This window comes from Rhinoraja longicauda, chromosome 31 (assembly GCF_053455715.1).
Source record: "Rhinoraja longicauda isolate Sanriku21f chromosome 31, sRhiLon1.1, whole genome shotgun sequence".
NCBI lineage: Eukaryota > Metazoa > Chordata > Chondrichthyes > Rajiformes > Arhynchobatidae > Rhinoraja > Rhinoraja longicauda.
In genome coordinates this window covers 9,169,177-9,191,079 of record NC_135983.1, presented here as the reverse complement: position 1 = coordinate 9,191,079, position 21,903 = coordinate 9,169,177, and the positions used below count along the sequence as shown (strand labels likewise).

The 21,903-nt window shown below is 46.0% G+C and overlaps 1 protein-coding gene across 5 annotated transcripts in view; it reads left to right on the top strand.

The window, feature by feature from the left end:
* rabgap1 (RAB GTPase activating protein 1) overlaps positions 1 to 21,042 on the top strand; it is a 168,965-nt gene extending 147,923 nt beyond the window's left edge. For all 5 annotated transcript variants that reach the window (XM_078426232.1, XM_078426229.1, XM_078426233.1 and 2 more), the window contains 5 exons: positions 5,849 to 5,953; positions 8,519 to 8,602; positions 10,622 to 10,693; positions 15,262 to 15,459; positions 17,754 to 21,042. In XM_078426232.1, coding sequence (XP_078282358.1) covers positions 5,849 to 5,953; positions 8,519 to 8,602; positions 10,622 to 10,693; positions 15,262 to 15,459; positions 17,754 to 17,876 — 582 coding nt within the window. In that variant the 3' untranslated portion in view covers positions 17,877 to 21,042. The remainder of the gene's footprint in view (positions 1 to 5,848; positions 5,954 to 8,518; positions 8,603 to 10,621; positions 10,694 to 15,261; positions 15,460 to 17,753) is intronic.
* The last annotated feature ends 861 nt before the right edge of the window (positions 21,043 to 21,903 follow it).

The window sequence follows — 21,903 nt, the reverse complement described above, 5'->3', positions numbered from 1 at the left end:
CTAGGAGCAATTTACAATTTCTTACCGATAAACCAGTAAATCTGTATGTCTTTGGAGTGTGGGAGGAAACTGGCCCGGTGTCACAGCGGTAGAGTTACTGCCTTACACCGTCAGAGACCCAGGTTCGATCCTGACCATAGATGCCGTCTGTACGGGGTTTGTACGTTCACCCCGTGACCTGCGTGGGTTTTCTCCGGGATCTCCGGTTTCCTCCCACACTCCAAAGACAGAGGTTAATTGGCTTGGTATAATTGTAAATTATCCCGAGTGTGTGCAGGATAGCGTTAGTGTGCGGGGATCGCTGGTCAGCACGGACTCAGTGGGCCGAAGGGCCTGTTTCTCCGCGCTGTATCTCTAAACTAAATTGGAACACCCAGGAAAAACCTACACGGTCACGGGGCGAACGTATAAATTCCGCACAGCAGTTGTAGTCAGGATCGAACCCAGTCTCTGGCGTTGTAAGGCAGCAACTCTAACGCTGCGCCACCGTGCCGCACTACATCGTATTGCGTCACCTACATCTGTCGAATCAACTGGGCTGCTTAGTAAATGTAACTGAGTCTGAAAAAGGGTCCCGCACTAAAACGTCACCTATTTCTTTTCTGCAGAGATGTTGCCTGACCCACTGAATTACTCCAGCATTTTGTGTCTATCTTTAGCAAAGGTAACGATGGCTGCTGATAAAACCGATGGCTGTTTGTTTAATGCAACATTTACAACAATGTTCCTCATGGAACAGCAAGCAGAACCCAAGCATAATACTTTGAAAAAAACAGTTCAATGCTTAAAATTAAATCTTCCCCTTAATATATATATATATATATATTTACTCACCCTATATCGTATTATGTTGCTGCTGAGCGTTTGATTTCTTGGGACAAATACGTTACTTCATTATTTCCATTTTTCAAATAGCACAATTAAAAAATGCTAACAGGGCAAGATGAAGAATTTTGGAATTGTCAACATTTTATCCATAATAATTTCCTTCCCCAGTTTGGAAGGGTGATATAAGGTGGCTCATGTGGGTTATCTCTGAAAAGCTAATGTGAAATGCTCAATCATTATTCAGCTCCAAAATGTCTACTTCAATTTCTGTCTACAGATATAAAGAGGGTCTACCCTCTGTCCTCCTCACAGTTGTGTGCGAGCATATGTGTTCTGAGCTCTAAATATTTAATGTGCTAGCATATTGTCAGCTTATTACCTCTCCTACCATGGAGAGCACAGTTCTAAATTGTTCCCTGATTAAGATTTAGAGCAATGAATATCCTAGTTGTAAAGCGGGTGTTGAAAATAATATTATCTGGCTAGTATATCTATCAGCATTTCAGCCGATATTTTTACGTATATTAACAGGTAAGATGTAATTTTAAGCATTGAACTGCTTTTTTCAAAATATTATGGTTGGGTTCTGCTTGCTGTTCTGTGAGGTATATTGCATTAAACAAACAGCTATGGGTTTTATCAGTCGCCGACGTTGCCTATGCTAAGCAGCCCAGTTGACGCATGTGGTCAGGCAGTATTGTTGGAACCAACTGCAGTGGCTTTTCCTAGTAAAAGCATAGAGAGCCTGAAAAACCCAGTGAATAGGGAGAGTAGTGCAAAAGTCAAATTGTTAGTTTGCAGAAAGCAAAGTCACCTGGCTTGTTTGACAAAGGAATTATCCAATCAACATCACTCTGGTTGTTCCACTTTAGACTTCAGAGACCGAGCGCGGAAACAGGCCCTTCGCCCAACCGAGTCCACGCCAACCAGCGATCACCTCATACACTAGAACTATCCTACACACTCGGGACAATTTACAATTTACAAAAGCTAATTAAGCTGCAAACCTGCACGTCTTTGGAGTGTGGGAGGAAACCGGAACGCCGGGAGAAAACTCACGTGGTCACGGAGAACGTACAAACTCCATACAGACAGCACCCGTAGGCAGGATGGAACCTGGGTCTCTGGTGCTGTAAGGCAGCAACTCTAACACTGCTCCACTGTGCCTGCATTAATTCCATGTCCCTATATAACCTGCTCATTCAGATACCTCTCTAGATGCCTTTTAAATGTTGTTACTGTTCCTGTCTCCACCATTTCACCTGATAGTTTATTCCAGATTCCAAGTATTCTGTGAAGATATACTCCATAGCACCCTTTTAAATTGACTCCCTTTCATCTTAAGCCTACGCTCTCTAGTTTTAGATGCTCCTGCCATTGGATACAGACACTGGCTATCATTCTTACTTACGCGCCTCTTATCTGTCACCTCTCAACCTCGGCTCCAGGGAAAGGTATTTTCTGCCCCCTTGCTAGATTACTCACAGCCTGGTGTAGTGGCCAGAATTGTACACAGTGCGGCCTTACAGGGGTTATAGTAACAGCAGTCTACATCCCACCGAATGCTAACGCTAGCACAGCTTTAGGCTACCTGCTCGGTGCAATAAACTCACAACAGAGCACATATCCAGAAGCAGCCCACATCATAGCCGGGGACTTCAACCATGCAGACCTAAAGTCAGTTCTCCCGAAACTTGAACAACACATAAGATGTGCTACCAGGGGGAAAAACACACTAGACAAGGTTTACTCAAATATTAAGAAGGGTTTCAGGTCAGCACCACTACCACACCTGGGGCAGTCAGATCACCTGTCCATATTCCTAACTCCAGCATACACCCCACTCAGGAGGAAAGCTCCAGTCACCATAAAGACTGTTAAGACATGGCCTGAAGGAGCTTCCTCGCAGCTGCAGGATTGCTTCGAAAGGACCAACTGGGATATTTTTGAGGATCAGGACTTGGAGGAGTACACATCAACTGTACTTTGCTACATCCAAAACTGTGTTGACAATGTCACCGTCGACAAACGCATCCGGTTGTATCCCAATCAAAAACCCTGGATGACAAAGGATGTCAGGTCTCTCCTCAAGGACCGTAACACCGCCTTCAGGTCTAGTGATAGAGCTCTATACAGTGCTGCTAGAACCAACCTGAAGAGAGGCATCAAGGATGCCAAAGCGTCCTACAAGAGGAAGATTGAGGACCACTTTTCCAACAATGACCCACGGCGGGTATGGCAAGGCATCCAGCACATCACCAACTACAAGACCAGCAACCGCACGACTGCCGACGGCGACGCCTCGCTGGCAGAGGAACTTAACTGTTTCTTTGCTCGTTTCGAGGTGAAAGCTACAGTGGCAGACATAACACCCTCTCCAGCACCTGACAGCAACACCTTCACTGTGCAGGAGTATGATGTTAAGCGCGTGCTCAGAGCAGTGAATCCCAGGAAAGCTGCAGGCCCCGATGGTGTGACGGGCAGAGTGCTGAGGGAATGTGCAGACCAATTATCTGAGGTCTTCACAAAAATCTTCAACCTGTCCCTTTTAAAATCCACCATCCCTCCCTGCCTGAAGTCCGCCACAATCATCCCACTGCCGAAAAAGTCTGTCATCAGCGGTCTTAACGACTACCGTCCGGTAGCACTCACACCGGTCATCACAAAGTGCTTCGAGAGACTGGTCCTGCAGCACATCAAAGCCAGCCTCCCACCCACCTTCGACCCACACCAGTTTGTCTACAGAGCAAATAGGTCTACAGGGGATGCCATCGACACTGCTCTTCACACTGCACTGACCCACCTTGAACACCAGGGGAGCTATGTGAGGATGCTCTTCCTCGACTTCAGCTCTGCCTTTAACACGGTCATCCCGAGCAGACTGGTCACCAAACTTTCCGACCTTGGATTTTCCCAAACCATCTGCCAATGGATCAAGGACTTCCTGACCAACCGCCCCCAGACCGTCAAAATAGGCCCTCACCTCTCCTCCACCATTACACTAAGCACCGGCTCACCACAGGGCTGTGTGTTGAGCCCCATCCTTTACTCCCTCTACACTCACGACTGCGCCCCCACCCATCCCACCAACACCATCATCAAGTTCGCGGATGACACGACTGTGGTTGGACTCATCTCAGAAGGAGATGAGACAGCCTATAGGGATGAAATCCAAAGGCTGGCAGCATGGTGTTCAGTGAACAATCTGGTCCTGAACTCCTCCAAAACAAAGGAACTTATAATTGACTTTAGAAAAACCAGTGTAGATTACGACCCACTCTACATCAATGGGGTCTGTGTGGAAAGGGTACCAGCTTTCAGGTTCCTGGGTACGCACATCGCAGAGGATCTTACCTGGTCTACCAACACCATCACCACAGTAAAGAAGGCACAGCAGAGACTCCACTTCCTGAGGATCCTCAGGAAAACCAACCTGCAGGAGAAGCTCATGTTGTCCTTCTATCGCTGCTCCATCGAGAGTGTGCTGGCATACTGTATAACCACATGGTATGCCAGCTGCTCAGAAAAGGACAGGAAGGCCCTTCAGAGGGTCATCACGACGGCCCAGAAGATCATCGGCTGCTCACTGCCCTCCCTGGAGCACCTGTTCAGCCTACGCTGCCTCAGTAGAGCAGGCAAAATAATAAAAGATCCATCCCACCCCGGCCACCGTCTGTTTGTTCATCTGCCCTCTGGTCGACGTTTCAGGTCGATCAAATCCCGAACAAACAGACTTAAGAACAGTTTTTACCCCAGGGCCATACGAGAACTGAACACTACCTTTGCACTAGGCAACACCGTTAAAAAATCTTGTACTTAATATAATTGTATTTAATTGTATTTATGTATTTATTTGTTTTTGCATTTATTGCATATATGTTTGTACGCACCGTCAGGATTGGCTATTTTTTAATTTCGTTGTACTCGTTGCAATGACAATAAATGAATATTATTATTATTATTATAATCAATGTTTTTTCACAACTGTAGCATGACGTCCTAACCCCTGTATACAATTCTTAGCCGATGAAGACATGCATGCCATTTGCCTCCTCGTCACTCTATCTGCTTCAAGGAACCATGTGCCCCAAAGTCTTGCCATTCAATAACTCTTCCTAGGGTCCTGTCATTCACTCTGTATGTCCTCCCCTTGTTTAACTACCAAATATGCACCACTTTGCACTTGACTCAGTAACATTCCATCGGCCATTCTATCGTGCACTTTCCCCATTTGTTCTAGATCTTTCCCATTTGTTGTAATCTCCTTGCCAACCTCCTTTGCTGTGCACTGTGCCATTGGTTTTGGTGTCATCTGCAAATTGACTAATTATTCTTACATACACTGTCATCCAAATCATTAATATAGACCCAGCACCAATCCCTGCAGCATGCCACTGGCCACAGGCCTCCTGTCTGAAAAACAACCCTCCACTACCTCTTCCTGACTCCTATCACAAAGATAATTTTGTACCTAGGTTAATTGGCCTCATGGGAGTGTGGGGAGTGGATGAGAAAGTGGGATAAGATTTTAGATTTAGAGATACAGCGTGGAAACAGGCCCTTCGGCCCACCGAGTCGCGCCGCCCAGCGATCCCCGCACATTAACACTGACCTACACATCCTAGGGACAATTTTTACATTTACCCAGTCAATTAACCTACATACCTGTACGTCTTTGGTGTGTGGGAGGAAACCGAAGATCTCGGAGAAAACCCATGCAGATCACGGGGAGAACGTACAAACTCCGTACAGACAGCGCCCGTAGTCAGGATCGAACCTGAGTCTCTGGCAGTGCATTCGCTGTAAGGCAGCAACTCTACCGCTGCGCCACTGTGCGAATAAGTGTGAACGTGTGATCGACAGTCAGTGTGGACACGGTGGGCGGTTTCTATGCTGTATTTCTTCCTTCAAAGAAACAAATTAGGGCTGAAATATCTTGTTTCTATTGAACGTGTGAAACAAAATGATCAAACTAGCGGAAAGAAGGTTTTTAAAATGGGTTTATTATTTCTTCCTGCAGGCAGAGGAGAAAGCAGATGCATTAAATAAAGAGCTGCTTATGACCAAACAAAAGTTAGTTGATGCAGAAGATGAAAAGAAAAGATTGGAAAATGAAGCCGCTCAGGTGAGCAATGATTGTGGGCATCGCTGGGCATAGCTCGACCCACTCACCCAACATAGTCCCAGTCTCATCACAGTCTGATGTGTTACTATATTAAAGGACATGCAGTAACTGCATTGACAATTACGCTAAGCAGAACATAGAACGATGCAGACGGAGACAGGCCCTTCGGCCCACCACATCTGCACCAAACATGATGCCAAATTAAACTAATGCATTCTGCCTACACATGATCCATCTGCCTATCTAAATGCCAATATCGTATCTGCACACAAAAGCCTGATACCCAATCCATGCCTCTCATAATTTGATGAATTTCTATCAGGTCTCCCCCTCGGCATCTGGCCCTCCAGAGGTATCAGTCCATGTTTGTGCAACATCTTATAGCTAATTACCTCTAATGCATATCATATCATATCATATCATATATATACAGCCGGAAACAGGCCTTTTCGGCCCTCCAAGTCCGTGCCGCCCAGCGATCCCCGTACATTAACACTATCCTACACCCACTAGGGACAATTTTTACATTTACCCAGCCAATTAACCTACATACCTGTACGTCTTTGGAGTGTGGGAGGAAACCGAAGATCTCGGAGAAAACCCACGCAGGTCACGGGGAGAACGTACAAACTCCTTACAGTGCAGCACCCGTAGTCAGGATCGAACCTGAGTCTCCGGCGCTGCATTCGCTGTAAAGCAGCAACTCTACCGCTGCGCTACCGTGCCGCCCCAATGCAAGGAGGCATTTTAGAAAACCTCTGGTGTGCAGGCAGTGTAGGCTGAAGGTCCTGTTCCTGAGCGGTTTTCTACACTGGAGGTAAATTACACTAGCCAGGGAAACAACCTGCAGGTCTTTGGGATATCGGAGGACATTGTAACACCTGGAGCCAACCCGTATGGTCGTGGAGAGTGTGGTTAAGGTTGCCAAGGTTTCTGGAGTTCACAGTGGCAGAGTTCCCTCATGTTCCACCGTACCTGAGCAGCCTGACAGAATCAGCTCTCGGAGTAAATGATTTAGTGTAGTGTGTTCCCCGGTGTTTAGTAATGTGTGCCCAGCGCAGCTCACAACATGAAGCCATTTTTCATACTTTTTATTTATTTGTTCAATCACATTTACCAACTTAAACATCTCTAAAATCCAGTTCTTTTTTTTTTGTGACGGTAGTTCTAAAAAGTTAAAAACTAAATAGATATACAGCAGCCAACAATGCTGTGTGTACAGTTATATGTGTCCTGGCACCTTTTGTTTACTGATATAACCACATATATGAAATTTGTGCCTTAAGTATTAAGTGTATTTAAAATTGTCCCCACATTTTGACACTTCCCTGTAAAACTAGCAGTAAAAATTCAGAAATTCCTAGATTAGTTCACAGCTTTCAACCTGGTAATATAGTGAAAAATGTATTATACATTCCGTGTGACGGATTGGCAGTTTGCTGTCTTGTCAACATTTTGTTTATTCATTTGTTCAATGTGGACACACAGCCAAGGTCACTATTTATTGTCCATCCTGAAGGGCTGGAGGCGAAGGTGGTAGTGAGTTGACATGATTCCAAGTTAAACAAATTTCCTCTGCTGCACGTGATCCATGCCCTTCCATTCCCTGCCTTTGCATGTGCCTGTCTGAAAGCCTCTTAAACAGTGCCAAGGCATCTGCCTCCACCACCACTCCTGGCAGCACGTGCCAGGACCCATCACTCTGTGTAAACAAAAATACTCTCCCTGCATACAGGGCCGTTTTTACAGCATTATGGGCCCCCGGGCAAAGCAGTGTACTGGGGCCCCTACCGTTACTCTCCCCCACCCCCTTTCCCTACCAGCCCCCCCCCCCCTGTCGTGCCGGCGAAAAGTGCTACATTGTTGCGAAAAGCACTTACAGATCGCTGTGAGAAGCACTTAGTGACCGAAAATGTTGTGGAAAAAGGCAATTATTGAACCTACATTTTTAAAGTAGTATTTATTTATTGCAAGTCACTTAACATACACAGATCAGCATGGGGCCCCTATGCTCGTGGGCCCCCGGGCAAGTGCCCATCAGGCCCATGCGTTAAGACGGCCCTGCCTGCATATCTCCATTACACTTTGCCCCTCTCACCTTAAAGCTATGCCTCTGATCTTTGACACTTGCACTCTGGGGGCAAAAGGACCTGACTGTCTACCCTATCTATGCCTCCAATAATTTTATATACTTCTGTTAGCCTCTGATGTTCCAGAAAAAGCAGTCCAACTTTGTCCAACCTCTCCTTATAGCTAATACCACCTAATCCAAGCAATATTCTGGCAAACCTCTTCTGCACCTTCTCCAAAGCCTCCACGTCCCTCCTGTAATGGAGCCTACCTTGAATCTCTGTAATCCACGATGAAGGCACAGTACTATCGATGTTGATGTAGTTTCAGCCAGTCCGGTGTGGGACAGAGAGGGGAACCCTACTGCCACACTAGGTACCAGCAAAGATTCATGTTGCTGAGTGCATGTTCGAAGTTTTTAAACTGAGGATCGCGCGAGAGCAGCTTCAGTTGTGTCTGTGCTTTCAATGCAATGCCTGGCTCTGCTTTTCACAGCTGAAGGAGATGTGCCGAAGAGAACTGGACAAAGCAGAATCGGAAATAAAGAAGAACAGCTCCATCATCAGTGATTACAAGCAGGTCCGTAACTGCAGTTGTATTCCGGTTGAGGGTTGTCTGTACAAATCGGTGCCGCCGAGTCTTGTGGCTTAGTTGGTGCACTTTCTCAGAAGCCAATGATGGGCAAAATCTTTCAGTATGATCTGAAAGAAATTTGAAATACAAGATGCGAAATAGCAGAATTATGCAACAGTTCCACCAGAAATTTGCCGAACAATGAGCTGATACCTGGAATATTCATCGGAACAGTTTTCCTGATTTCCTCCACAGTTTTCTCTTTTATATCCAGCTTCTCTCTGCTTGGCATATTTCAGGGAAATAGAGGGTTGTGGGGGTGTTGGTTTGAACCCATCTGCCTTGCTGGTTATAACAAGCTCTGATAGTGTTGTAATTATGGTCCAATCCAGGAGACGTGCATTAATATTACACTGCTAAGCTTCAAAGTTAACGTCAATAAACCTGGTAGTTTGTGTAAGAAAATGAGACCGAGTGTGACGGTCACTGCTAGCTCTTTGTCCAGAAATACTTTCTATTTCTCTGACCAAGGCTACCTTGCCAACGCATCTTCAATCCACTGCTCACCAGTAGCACAGTCTGAGGGGCCGAGTGGCCTATTCTTGCATAAGGACCATCTAAGGTGCTCTTTAAAACGTACTTTTCACTTTCTTTAATGTTACTTGGGGTGATATGCTGTAAAGGTTTGCTTGCTAACCCTCCCAAGTTTTATTTAAAGACGTCACAGATGTCACAGTAGTGCTGCAGGAAGTGCAGCTGTCCCACAGCTCCAGTGACCCCATTTTAATTCTGACACTGTGTGGTCTTTGTGTGTAATCCCTGTGACCATATAAGCATCCCCTGGTCTCTGACGTCCTTCCAGTTACCAACGATGTGCTGGTTGTAGGATTACTGGCTGCTGTAAATGATCCCTGTGGCTGGTCAATGGATTGGGTGAGGGAATGGTCTACAAGGAGATACGAAGGGGAATGGAATTGTTGTGATTCTCCGAGCCCTGCATAAACTCTCTGGGCTCAAGGCCCATGTTGGGATGATCCAAGGAAAAATAAGTGTATTTTCCAAATGACTGTATTTGCCAAATGTCTTGAGTTTAGTTTAGTTGAAAGAGACAGCGTGGCCCACTGAGTTCATGCTGACCAGCGACCCCCATATACTAGTTCTATCCTATCCTCAATTTACAGAAGCCAATGAACCTGCATGAATTTGGAATGTGGGAGGAAACCGGAGCACCAGAGAGAACCCACACGGTCACGGGGAGAACGTACAAACTGTACAGACACTATCCACCCCGGGTCTCTAGTGCTGTAAGGTAGCAACTCTACCGCTGCGCCACCATGCCTCCCCAATCTATTCTCCATTTTTGGGGAAAGAAGCCATCTACCCTGACGTGTCCCCTGCATGGCTGCAGTCCTACACTCTGATTGCTTTTGAGATGACTGAGTGAATCCATATCAAAACCCATCACGGTCCCCTTGGGCAATAATCCACTCGTGCCCTTTTAGCCTTAAACTTTGTTTTGTTAATCATCACATGATTCCTTTAAAACTAGCCAACTAGCGGCGCAACTAGCCAATCAAATGAGTGTCTCCGGAAACCTCTGGTGCTCTTGCTCAGGCCTTCCCTGGAGTTATTAATCTTTCCTTTGTTTGGCTTTAAACCTGCGATATACTTGTGTCCTAATCTTCCCTTCTGTGAAATGCTGAGTGAAGAGTTTGCTTTGTGTTGTTCAGTTCGCTGGAGCTGCAGTTAATCTCCCTGCCACTAGAAAGCTCAGAGCAGTGGTTTCCCACCTTATCTCTCTGTTCTCTCATCACTTTCAACATTAAAAGTGCCAATTCAGCAACGGATCGTGCATCTGGTACTTGTATAAATAGGAAAGTCTTTCAAGAAAATGTATTTTGATTAGTATTGCATCTGGTGCGGATGGGCGTACATTTTAATCCTACTTTGCAATGAGCTGTAATAAATGATGATGAAATTGTGATGTGTGCATTTTCTGCATATTTAAAGGCTTTGTCTTTTTAGATCTGCTCTCAGCTGAGTAAGAGACTGGAACGGCAACAGATAGGAAATAAAGCCGACCTAGATCAAATTCGGGTGAGTCACTGATCAGTCTAACCAGGGTGGGAGTTAAATGTTGAAAGTCAAAGCCATTGCAGGTACTGGAAATCTTAATTGGAAACACACAGCAGGCCAGTCAGCATCTGTGCAAGGTGAAACGGCTAACGTCCTGGACCTGAAATGTTTCTACCTCCACGGATGCTAACAAACCCTGTTTCCAGTATCTTCGAGATTTAATTATTGTAAATTTCCCCGGTGTGGGACGAATAAAGGAATATATTATTCTTTGAGTTATTTTGTTTTGACATAGGCCTGCAGTGAATCGTTTTAGATCTGATGTAATGCTTTGTTATTGGAGACGCATAGAGTCATAGAGTGATACAGTGTGGAAACAGGCCCTTCGGCCCAACTCGCCCACACCGGCCAACAATGTCCCAGCTACCCTCGTCCCACTTGCCTGCGCTTGGTCCATATCCCCCCAAACCTGTCCTATCCATGTACCTGTCTAACTGTTAAATTATGGGATAGTCCCAGCCTCAACTACCTCCTCTGGCAGCTTGTTCCGTACACCCATCACCATTTGTGTGAAAAAGTTACCCCTCAGATTCTTATTAAATCTTTTCCCCTTCACCTTGAACCAATGTCCTCTGGTCCTTGATTTCCCTACTCTGGGCAAAAGACTCTGTGCATCTAACCAATCTATTCCTCTCCTGATTTTGTATGAATCATGGAAAATCTATGGCGTAGGCCATTTGGCCCATTGTGTCTGAGCTGATGATGAGAACTCAGCAGCCCAATCCCGACATCTGATGCGAGATGCGAGATCTATGGCCCTGGAGTTCACAGGCCAGAAGCACATGCCCAGGTTCTTGTCGAGGCTCCTGCCTTTAACACATTTTGAGACAGTGAGTTCCAGACATCTACCTTGACCCTGCTGAAATAAATTTTCCACTTCTTTCTTCATATCCTTCTGCCATTTCTTTAGATTTTTTTCTCCTCTGTTGAGGAAGCTAAATCCTTGCTATTTTACTCCTTTTTGGACCCTTGCAATCTCATAAGTTCAATGTGATTCCCTTCAGCCTCATCTGTTCCAAAGAAATCAGCCTTGACTTATCCAATGTTAGCCCATATCTGCATCATTTCAGCCCTGACAGCTTGCTTGTCAATCTCCTCTGCTCCCTCCAATGCAGTGTTTCTTGCAATTTGGTGAGCAGAACTGTACACTACACTCAGCATGTAGCCTGTCTATTGTACGCAGTTCAAGCATGTCCTGCTTAGGTTATGCTGAACTCTCATGCCAGGGTCCCGATCTGAAGTGTCACCTATCAGTGTTCTGCATTGGATGCGACCTGACCTGCTGATTCATTCCAGTACTTTGTATCCCTTTGTGTAAACCAGGATCTGCAGTTCCTAGTTTCTACATAATCTCCTTGCTGTTACTTTAGAAATACAGCACGGAAACAGGCCCTTTGGCCCACCAAGTCCGTGCTGGCCAGCAATCGCCCTGTACAATCAGCACTATCCCTACACACTAGGACCGATTTACAATTTTATCTAAGCCAATTGACCTACAAGCTTGTACGCCTTTGGAGTGTGGGAGGAAACTGGAGCACTCAGAGAAAACCCCACGTGGTCACAGGGAGAACGTACAAACTCCGTACAGACAGCACCTGTAATCAGGATCAAACCAGGATCTCTGGTGCTCTAAGGCAGCGACTCTACCACAGCGTTGCCCTGTACCGTTCCATTCTAAGCTTCGACTAATAAAGGGAAGCATTCTACATGTCTTATTTAAGGATCTATGGATGTCAATTAGCTCCCTCAGCTGTTCTATAGTATTTAATATCCTCACAATTATTGTATATATTCTTCTGGTGCTTCACCTCAGACTTCTCAGTTCAACTGACGGAAACATCTGCATCTTCCTGCAGTTTAAAGCTTTCCTCCTCGTTGTTACCCACACGTCCTGTGTTCATATTGTCTGCAAGCTTCACAGCTTAACATGTGAGAACACAGACCACTTGCTGATGTGGAATCATCAGAACTGCAGGTGTGCCTTCCTCACTGCCCACATCTACACCAAGTTTGGTATTGTCTGCAAACGTACTAACCAACACATCTACATCTACGTCTAAATCATTTATGTAAATCACAAACACACGTCCCAGCACAGATCCCTGTGGAACTCCACTGGTCACAGAGCTCCAGTCAGAATTACACCCTTCCACCAAAACCTTCTTCCCATGAGTAAGCCAGTTTTGAATCAGTCGGGTGAATCTGACCACAGACATGTGCAGGAAGGAACTGCAGATGCTGGTTTAAACCGAAAACAGACACAAAAAACTGGAGTAACTCAGCCAGTCAGACAGCATCTCTGGAGAAAAGGAATAGGTGACGTTTTGGGTCGAGACCCTTCTTCAGACTGAGAGTTGGGGGAAAAGGAAATGAGAAATATAGACGGTGATATAGTGAGATATAGAACAAATGAATGAAAGATATGCACAATGAATTGCCTTTTCTATTTTGAAACGCAACATTCACACAATTACACACCTTGTAATTCACACAATTACACACCTTGCCCCATCTTCCCCTTTCAGCTTTGCTAAGTGACTGTTTCTTCTGAGACTTCTGAATCCATTCTTTCATCTCCACCAACGACTCCCCTTCTCATGGCACCTACCTGTGCAATCCCAGGAGATATCCTCATCTTTCCCCCTCCCAACATCCAGGCACCCAGATGAGGTAGTGATTCACTTGTATTTCCCCCAGTTTATTGTACTGTGCTTGGTGTTCACAGTGTGATCTCCCCTGTACCTGGAGAACGCAGGCAGCATCCGTCACCACTTGGCAGAATACCTCCATTCAGTCTGCAAGGGTGACTCTGGGCTTCCACTTGCATGTAGGTTTAGTTCTCCATCCCCACCACCCCCGTCTTTGGCCTCCTGCCCCCATACAAACAAAGCCCAATGGAAACTCAAGGAACAGCAACTCATTTAACTTCATAAGGGGCGGCACGGTGGCGCAGCGGTAGAGTTGCTGCCTTACAGCGCCAGAGACCCGGGTTCGATCCTGACTATGGGTGCTGTCTGTATGGAGTTTGTACGATCTCCCCGTTACCTGCGTGGTTATTCCCTTGGTGCTCTGGTTTCCTCCCACACTCCAAAGACATACAGGTTTGTAGGTTAATCGGCAAGGTAAAATTGTAAATTGTTCCCTAGTGTGTGTAAGATAGTGCTAGTGTACGGGGCTCGCTGGTCAGCACGGACTCTGGGCCAAAGGGTCTGTTTCCGCGCGGTTTCTCTAAACTAAACTAAATCTTCTATCGAGGCACATTACAGCCCTAGGGTCTTGACATTGAATCCAGCCCTTTCAGATAACCAGCCTTCCCAGTATGTGTTGGAACTAGTCTGAGCTGTGGGGTGCTGCATCTCATATTCCAGCATTGTTTACTTTTTCCCCTCTGGGTTCTCATTCTCTCTCTGTTTGCACCACCTCCAGTAAGAGTGGTTGTTATGAAGAAGCCTTCACCCTTTCTCAGCCAGCAACAGCACTATCATTCAATCTCTCGTCACCTCCTTCCTACCACACGCATTCCCTTTACTCTTTACCTTGTTGACGACAGGTTATCTACCTGAAACACAACCCTCTCTCCACAGATCCTGCCCAATCTGCTAAATATTTCCGGCGTTTTTGTTTTCTTTCAGTCGCTTTTCTTTGATTCCGTAACCTGAAACAACAGACTAATTTATGAAATAGGATACAGAAAGCACCAGCTGAGGTTTTGAATCGCTGCTGTGGTAAATGACCTTGAGACTCTCTCTTCAGTGGAACGTTTGCATGAAACATGCATTTATCGACTTGTACCTGTCCGATTCTAAAACACAAAGTCAAGCATACAAATCTCTCTGTGCACCAGTGCAGCAGTCCTGACGTTACTGAATGCTCGCAAACACCTTTGGATTGAAGGCATTCAGCAGAAAGTAGTTTCACAGTCTGGGCCGGTTTTACTTGATACAAGATCATTGTGATGTCAATCAACTGGAGACTTCATGATCAGGGTATTCGTTCTTGGGGTATTTGTTCTTCTGTTTTCAATAAGATGGTGGTAACTCATTAAATGCAGTAGGTTTATAACATTCTTCATGGAACATCACATTAGCATTGCAGGAGGGAATTGTAAAGGTGTCATTAGCTATGGTGCAAATAACCTTGACTGTAATTGAAGTTTTTTTTTTTCTCCACATCAGAAATGTTTTCATTAAGAAGGCACTGGCTAATCTCAACCCCCCCTCTCCCCTTCCGCCTCCATCTCCCCCTCCATCTCTCCCCCTCCCCCTCCCCCTCCATCTCCTCCTCCATCTCCCTCTCCCTCTCCCCTCCCTCTCCCCCTCCCCCTCCCTCTCCCCCTCCCCCTCCCCCTCCCTCTCCCCCTCCCCCTCTCCCCTCTCCCCCCACCCCTCTCCCTACCCCTCTCCCTCCCCCTCTCCCTCCCTCTCCCCCCTCTCTCTCCCTCCCCCTCTCCCTCCCCCTCCCCCTCTCCCCCTCTCCCCTCTCCCCCCACCCCTCTCCCTTCCCCCTTCCCTCTCCCCCTCCCTCTCCAGGGGAAGGTTGAAAGCTGTGATCGTTGCAGAGAACTCTTCAGCAAGGAGGGGACACTTAAAATTGTCAGCACTTCCAAGGATACCTCCGAGGAATATCAGGATAAAGAGAAGGAGTTACTGAAGCACCAGTTGAGGGAAATGGAGCTGGAGTTGGCTCAGACCAAACTGCAGCTGGTGGAGGCAGAGTGTAAAATACAGGTACGTGTGCCAGCCCGCTTCAACAAAGTACTCACGGGCTACTGGTGCACTGGCAAAGCTGGAGTGCCAGCTCCACTCAGTAATGCAAACTCTCTGGTATACATTGGTCCTTTCACAGTAGACACAATGGTCATACAATCAAGCATATTTGTACCTGTCGCTCCAATGCATTGCATAAATCGCAAGGTGGAGGTTTGCATTTTCTCGGACTGCTGCAATGTCAGTCACGTGCTAATGTGTAGAGAGGCTCGTGACTTCCACATCGCAGGAGGGTTATTCTCGGCTGTGTTGTATATTTTCCAGAGTACCAGGACAGAGGCGTAAGAACTGGTGCTGTGGTTCGTAAACAGGGTGTGGTTTTTGACATCCATTGCTCAGGTTCAGTTTGATCTTTAGTTGGTAATTTCAACAAAAGAAAACAATTATATCAAATAAAGAGAGCTGCAGATGCTGGGATCTTGAGCAAATCACAAAGTGCTGGAGGAACTCAGCAGGTTAGGAACTCAACATCTGGGAGGAAAATGGACAGATGGCATTTCGGGTTGGGACCCTTCTTCAACTCAATCAGTTTGACGAAGGGTCCTGACCCAAAATGTGTCCTATCCATTCCCTCCACAGATGCTGCTTGACCTGCTGAGTTACTCCAGCACTTTGTGCTATGTATAAAATTCATGTTGCAGTAACCAGAAAGGACCATGGTTGTGTGACTTTGAACATTGCCTGGTTCCCTCGATGCACACCAAGTTCACTAGTCCCTGAGTTTGGCTTGAAGCTGGGATTTCTGCAAGGTTTTGGCCACATAATCCAGGTCTTCGGACTCTGCAGATCAGAGCCAGTGTTGCTTAGTTGAAAGTGCCAATCTCTGAGTGAGCTGCAGGAGAGATTTCTTCAGAGGGGGTGAGATGAGAGTGGGTGAGGGGAGATGAGAGTGGGTGAGGGGAGTGGAGAAGTCAAGACGGTTGTTGTAGTGGGAATAAAGAGGACTAGAGAGGGTAGAAGGCCGGCCGGGCTTTGGGGGGGGGGGGGTCCATGTAGGGGGAGTGTTGGAGACAGGAGAAGGGGTCGTCACTGAACCAGAGGAAAATGTCCGGAGGCGGAGAGGACGGAAGAGGAGCTCAATGTCATGGCAGGTTTGGAACTCGTTGTGGTGAGGTCCTGTTCCCCCGATCAGATACACAATAAAACAAATCTGCTAAGGTATAATCTGGGACCTAACAATATCCTATCATTCAGCTTTTACCCCACACCGAATTGGCCATCGTTCCAGTCACCACCTTGTAGAACTCCAGTGTGTGCAGGTCAGCCGTTGTGCCTGCCTGTAGCTCAAATGAGGCGTCTGTAATGCCTTATATAAATGAACTCTTCACACCAAATATGTCATAATGAAAAGTACCATCTCCCTCCAAAGAAAGTCTTGCTTGTGAACCATTGATGCTTTTATTTTGCTTGAACGTGAAGTTAACTTGAGAGATGGTAAGGGGAATTGTGAAAGAACCTACAAAGTTTCCAAGCTGCCTAGTGTCGAGATGCATGAATCTTGCAAGTGCTGACCTTGTTTAAAAAGGGAGCAAGGTGAAGCGAGTTAAACATTAAAATGCAGTCTGTGCCAGCAGGGAGAGTGATTTTAAGTGCACCAGGTGAAAATAATAACACGTTGAAGCATTTGGTGAAAATGTTGTCTTAAAACAGTAGTTTGATGGCTGGGTCATTATTTTGTCAGGTTGAAGTACAGGTTAAAAATTTTATTTCCATGTCTACTTATGCCTGCCTCCCTGAATGGAGATCTTTCCTAACATCACTTAAAGGCAAAAGCATTCTCTGGTTTCACCAGCACTGCAGTCTCAGCATAAATGTGAGCATACAGGTCCATTAGAGACCAGGAGAGGGGGAAATGTTTCCTGCACTCCTAGGCAGTGAACTGCGGGGACATTTTACTCAAGAGTTGAGAACGATAGGCCTGTGCAACCAAGGGAGTTAGGATTGGGCAGGATGCTGGAACTGTGGTGGCAGATCAGCCGCCATCCGATTGAATGGCACAATTATGATCCACAACCATGCTCGTTCATTAATGAAACATTTTTTATAGGTATTACTTCTCCGGGCCCTGATCAGACACTAGTCACCTGTTGGCCCTCATTTGGTTTGGTTTTCCCAGTGACTTTGCCAATGTCGTGGGCCATTTCCCTCTGAGAAAAGGACTTGTTGCTATTTCTCAATCGGTGCATGCAAAGCCTTTCAGCGGTAGACTACAGGTTGCAAGTCCCAGTGTTGTAACCTCTCCACTTTGTTTCCAGGACTTGGAGCACCACTTGGGACTGGCGTTGAACGAGGTGCAGGCGGCAAAGAAGACCTGGTTCAACCGAACGATAAGCTCCATTAAAACAGCCACTGGTGTCCAGGGCAAGGAGACCTTGTAAGGACGTCAGCGGGCGGATGTGGAAACAAGGACAATGCTGGTCAAATGGCACTCACGTCTGTTACATATTAGGGGACCAGGCTGTGAATTCTTGCATGCACAGCCTGTGGATTAACCTGGTTAACAGATCCCCACCCCAACAAACACCATAAGAAATGGCTTTTACCTTTAGAATGGTCTTTATACTGCTGATGTTTAACACATGCGAGACCCTTTTTCCAGTAATTTTGACTCTCTTCCGCTGTCCTCACACAAGAGGCCGCCCTTCTCATCTGAGACTTGCACAATCAAAGTCAAACTTAAGTACAGAGAAACAAAAAAAAAAAACTGACCGTTAACTTGAAACCGGTTTTGATTTTGCATCGTCTGCGTACTCCTTTTGCTATCAATTTATTTGTGATCAATTTGAAATCAAAGTTGGTAAGTAAGCAAAGAAATCACAGCTGTGCGGAGAAGCTGAAGTTAACGTCGTTTTTAACACTTGCCGGGTTTCTAGTGGGGTGTCTGTAGAATGGAGGCCTTTGCACCTTAAATGTACCTATTTATAATGGTTTGTGTTCTGCTGTTAGACACATCTACTGCGTGTGTCTGCAAGGCACTGGGTTGTACATAAACGTGACTCAAGTTTGTTTATTTTTTAATTCTGCTTTTTTTTTGGTTTCCCAATGCTGCCTGGTGTAATATTTTCGCACAAACGTGCTAGTGCTTTGTCCTTAGTGTCATACCACTGTCCTATTTGTTTGATGCCAAATGTGTTGTAACCTCAACATTAAATGTGGACATTGTATTAGAATACAGTAATTAGGGTGCACTGTGTATACTTCATGCATTGAAATATATACTGGAAAATCTACCACATTTGATGCCCCTGTTGTCCTTCGTTACGCTACGAGTTAGTGTAACCAGATGTAAATGGATCACTGGCACATGGCCCAGTCTCAAAGGTTGTCTTGTGGCAAGTTGGGTTGGGTATACGTGTAAGTCAGCTACATAATTGTGTTTTACATGGTGGTTGTTCAAGCACACGTGCTGGAGGATAAGAGCCCGTGGAGTCGGAGACGTACAGCATGGAAATAGACCCTTTGACCCAACTTGTCCATGCTGACCAAGATGCCCCATCTAAGCTAGTTTCTGCCCATTTTGGCCCATATCCCTCTAAACCTTTCCTATCCATATACTTGTGCAAATGGTTTTAGTTTTAGAGTTACAGTGCGGAAACAGGCCCTACCGAGACCGCACCGACCAGCGATCCCCACACATTTACACTGTCCTACACACACTAGCGACAATTTTACACTTGTACCAAACTCGTACATCTTGGGAGTGTGGGAGGATACAGAAGATCTCGGAGAAAACCCACGCGGTCACGGAGAACGTACAAACTCCGTTCAGACAGCACCCATAGTCGGGATCGAACCCGGATCTCTGGCGCTGTAGGACAGCCACTCTACCGCTGCGCCATCGTGCCGCCCTTTAAAATGTATTTTAAATATTATTATGGTACCCGCCTCAACAACTTCCCCTATCCACCACCCTCTGTGTAAAAAAGTTTCCCTCAGATTCCTATTCATTTTTTCATGTCTCACCTTAAACCTATGCCCTTTAGATCTTGAATCCACTTCCCTGGACAAAATACTGTGCATTCACCCTATGTGTTCCCCTCATGATTTTATACACCTCTATAACATCACCCCTCAGCCTCCTGTGCTATGTGGAATAAAGTCTTATCCTATCCAACCCTCTATGCCTTATGTCCTGGCAACATCCTCGTAAATCTTCTCTGCAGGTTTTGAAGCTTAATGGCATCATTACTATGGCAGGGTGACCAAAGCTGGGCCTTGGGACCTAATGATAGATTGAATGCTCGCTACAGTGGAAGGAGAATGCAAGCCCTGCTGGCAATTGGCAAAAGGCTCATCAGTGATCAGGAGTTCACTGTCTGGGACGTAGTGAACGGGCTGGGCTTTGCCCATGCGCGGCGCGGTTGTTTAGCACAGCCGCCCGGCTCGCCATCTGTGTGTGACCTCTCGGCAATCACTGCCTTCATAAAATACCACCCCCACTTATCGAGTTATTATCATGTTACACAATCACTCGCTTCTAACTTTGTATTGTTGCACACAGTATATGCATAGATTCACTTCATCAGCGCTTGTTAGAATAAAATGTTTCTATCCCAAGCAAACCGTAGCTTTAGCATCTAAAGCAAGGAGAACTCATGCATGTAAGGTGATTTGCCAAACCACTTTTGTCTTCTGAATAAGTTGGTGTGCCTGGTCGTGGCTTCAATATGGTGTGTGGGTCCCTCTTGCACTCATTCACAATAAACAAGGGTATAGTCCCGATCTTCCAACCTACCTTGGTTCAGAAAGCACTGGCCTGGAGCAAGCTGTGTCCCACACACGGGTTTCTGACCATCTTACCACTGGAGCTTGCACTGAAATGACCTGCAAGCCACAGCGGGAAAGGCTGAGGTGCACAGTAAGGACCCAGTTGGACAAAGGGAAAAATCAACGGACTCAGCAGCAGCCTGGGAAAACTAGTGTGGAAAAAATTGTCACGTCATTACCATTAATGCTCATTGTGCACAGGCGTGGTTTTAAAAACTGCATTTGTGGACTTTTTTTCCTCTCAGTTTAGCAGCCTGCATTTCACCTGAAGTCAGCAGCATTATGCCCAGTGGTGATGGAATGTTTTTGCCTATGTTTTTCCATAGAATCTCTAAATTACAGGCCTGGCCTCAGCAGGGGAAATGTAAAACAAAACATGATTTGAGTGTGGCAGCTGCCTCTCAAACTCTCGGCCAGGTTTACAGAATAATATGGCCCTTCGCAGAAAGGAAGAGAGACAGAGTGTTGAAGAGAGATGTTATTTGCTTGCTGAGGGTTGAGGAAATGTGAATGTCCTGGATCATTTGTGTGTGAACCTTCTCAATGGCGGGATAGTGGGAGCCTCCTCATTCTCCAGAGCCTTTGACAAACCTTAGGCTTGTGTCCGGACCGCTGTTGCCAGGACATGGCTGATCTGAAATGATGTTGGGAGAATCCATGGCAAATGAATCAATCACTCAGTGGTAGCCTCGGGATAAATCATTTTCCGTTTTCCAGGTTTCTGGGCTACCTTGTTAAATATTTGCCATGTTTGATCATTGCAAATAAAACATTTGTTTATTGGGTAAGCAAAGTGCACGGAGTCAAATCATTTTGCTTCTCGACTCTGAATCTGTGCAAGCTCTGAAGTGGAGACACAAGGAATTGCAGATGTTGGTTTACAAAAAAAAAAGATATGAAGTACTGGAGTAACTCATCAGGTCAGGCAGCATCTCTGGAGGACATGGGCCTTTCAGGTTGGGTCACTTCAAGAGAAGGTCCTGACCCAAAACACCACCTATCTTTTTATCAAGCACTGAAGTAATTTTGCTGCCCCAAACTGGTAGTGATTGAAAACATTTCTGCATTAAGTGTCCCGGGCCAAGCCTCCCTTCTGCCTCGGCTCTCTAATCTGCTGTTGATCAGCGTGTAATTAAAGATAGTCATTCGAAACTTGGGTTGAGTTCAATGCTTTATAAATTCCAGCTGATGTCTCCATTGATCATGAAGCTTGTCAGTATTAATTCCACATGCGCACACACAGTCACACAGGTACAGACAGGCACGTACACAAATGTACACATGCAGACACACACGCACAGCTACAGATGCACAGATAGACACACCTCTGCCAAAATGAAGGGGTCGGTAACTAAAAGTTACAGCTTCAAAATCTCTTGCGGGGGACGGGGGGAACTGATGTAATAATTGCTGGAAAAAGTTACTTGGTGATCCTTTGAATTACAAAATGAACAAATACACCCAAGTAAATATTAAAGAGGCATGACTGAGTCCCCAATCACGTGGGATGTGCACGGATCTATACAGGGTACCGAGGTTGCATGAATACGATTGGGTGTAACTGCAAGCAATTCAGTTTACTAACACGGCAGAGGTAGCTGGTAGCTCCTCCACAACCATGCCCTCTCGCTCTCTTCG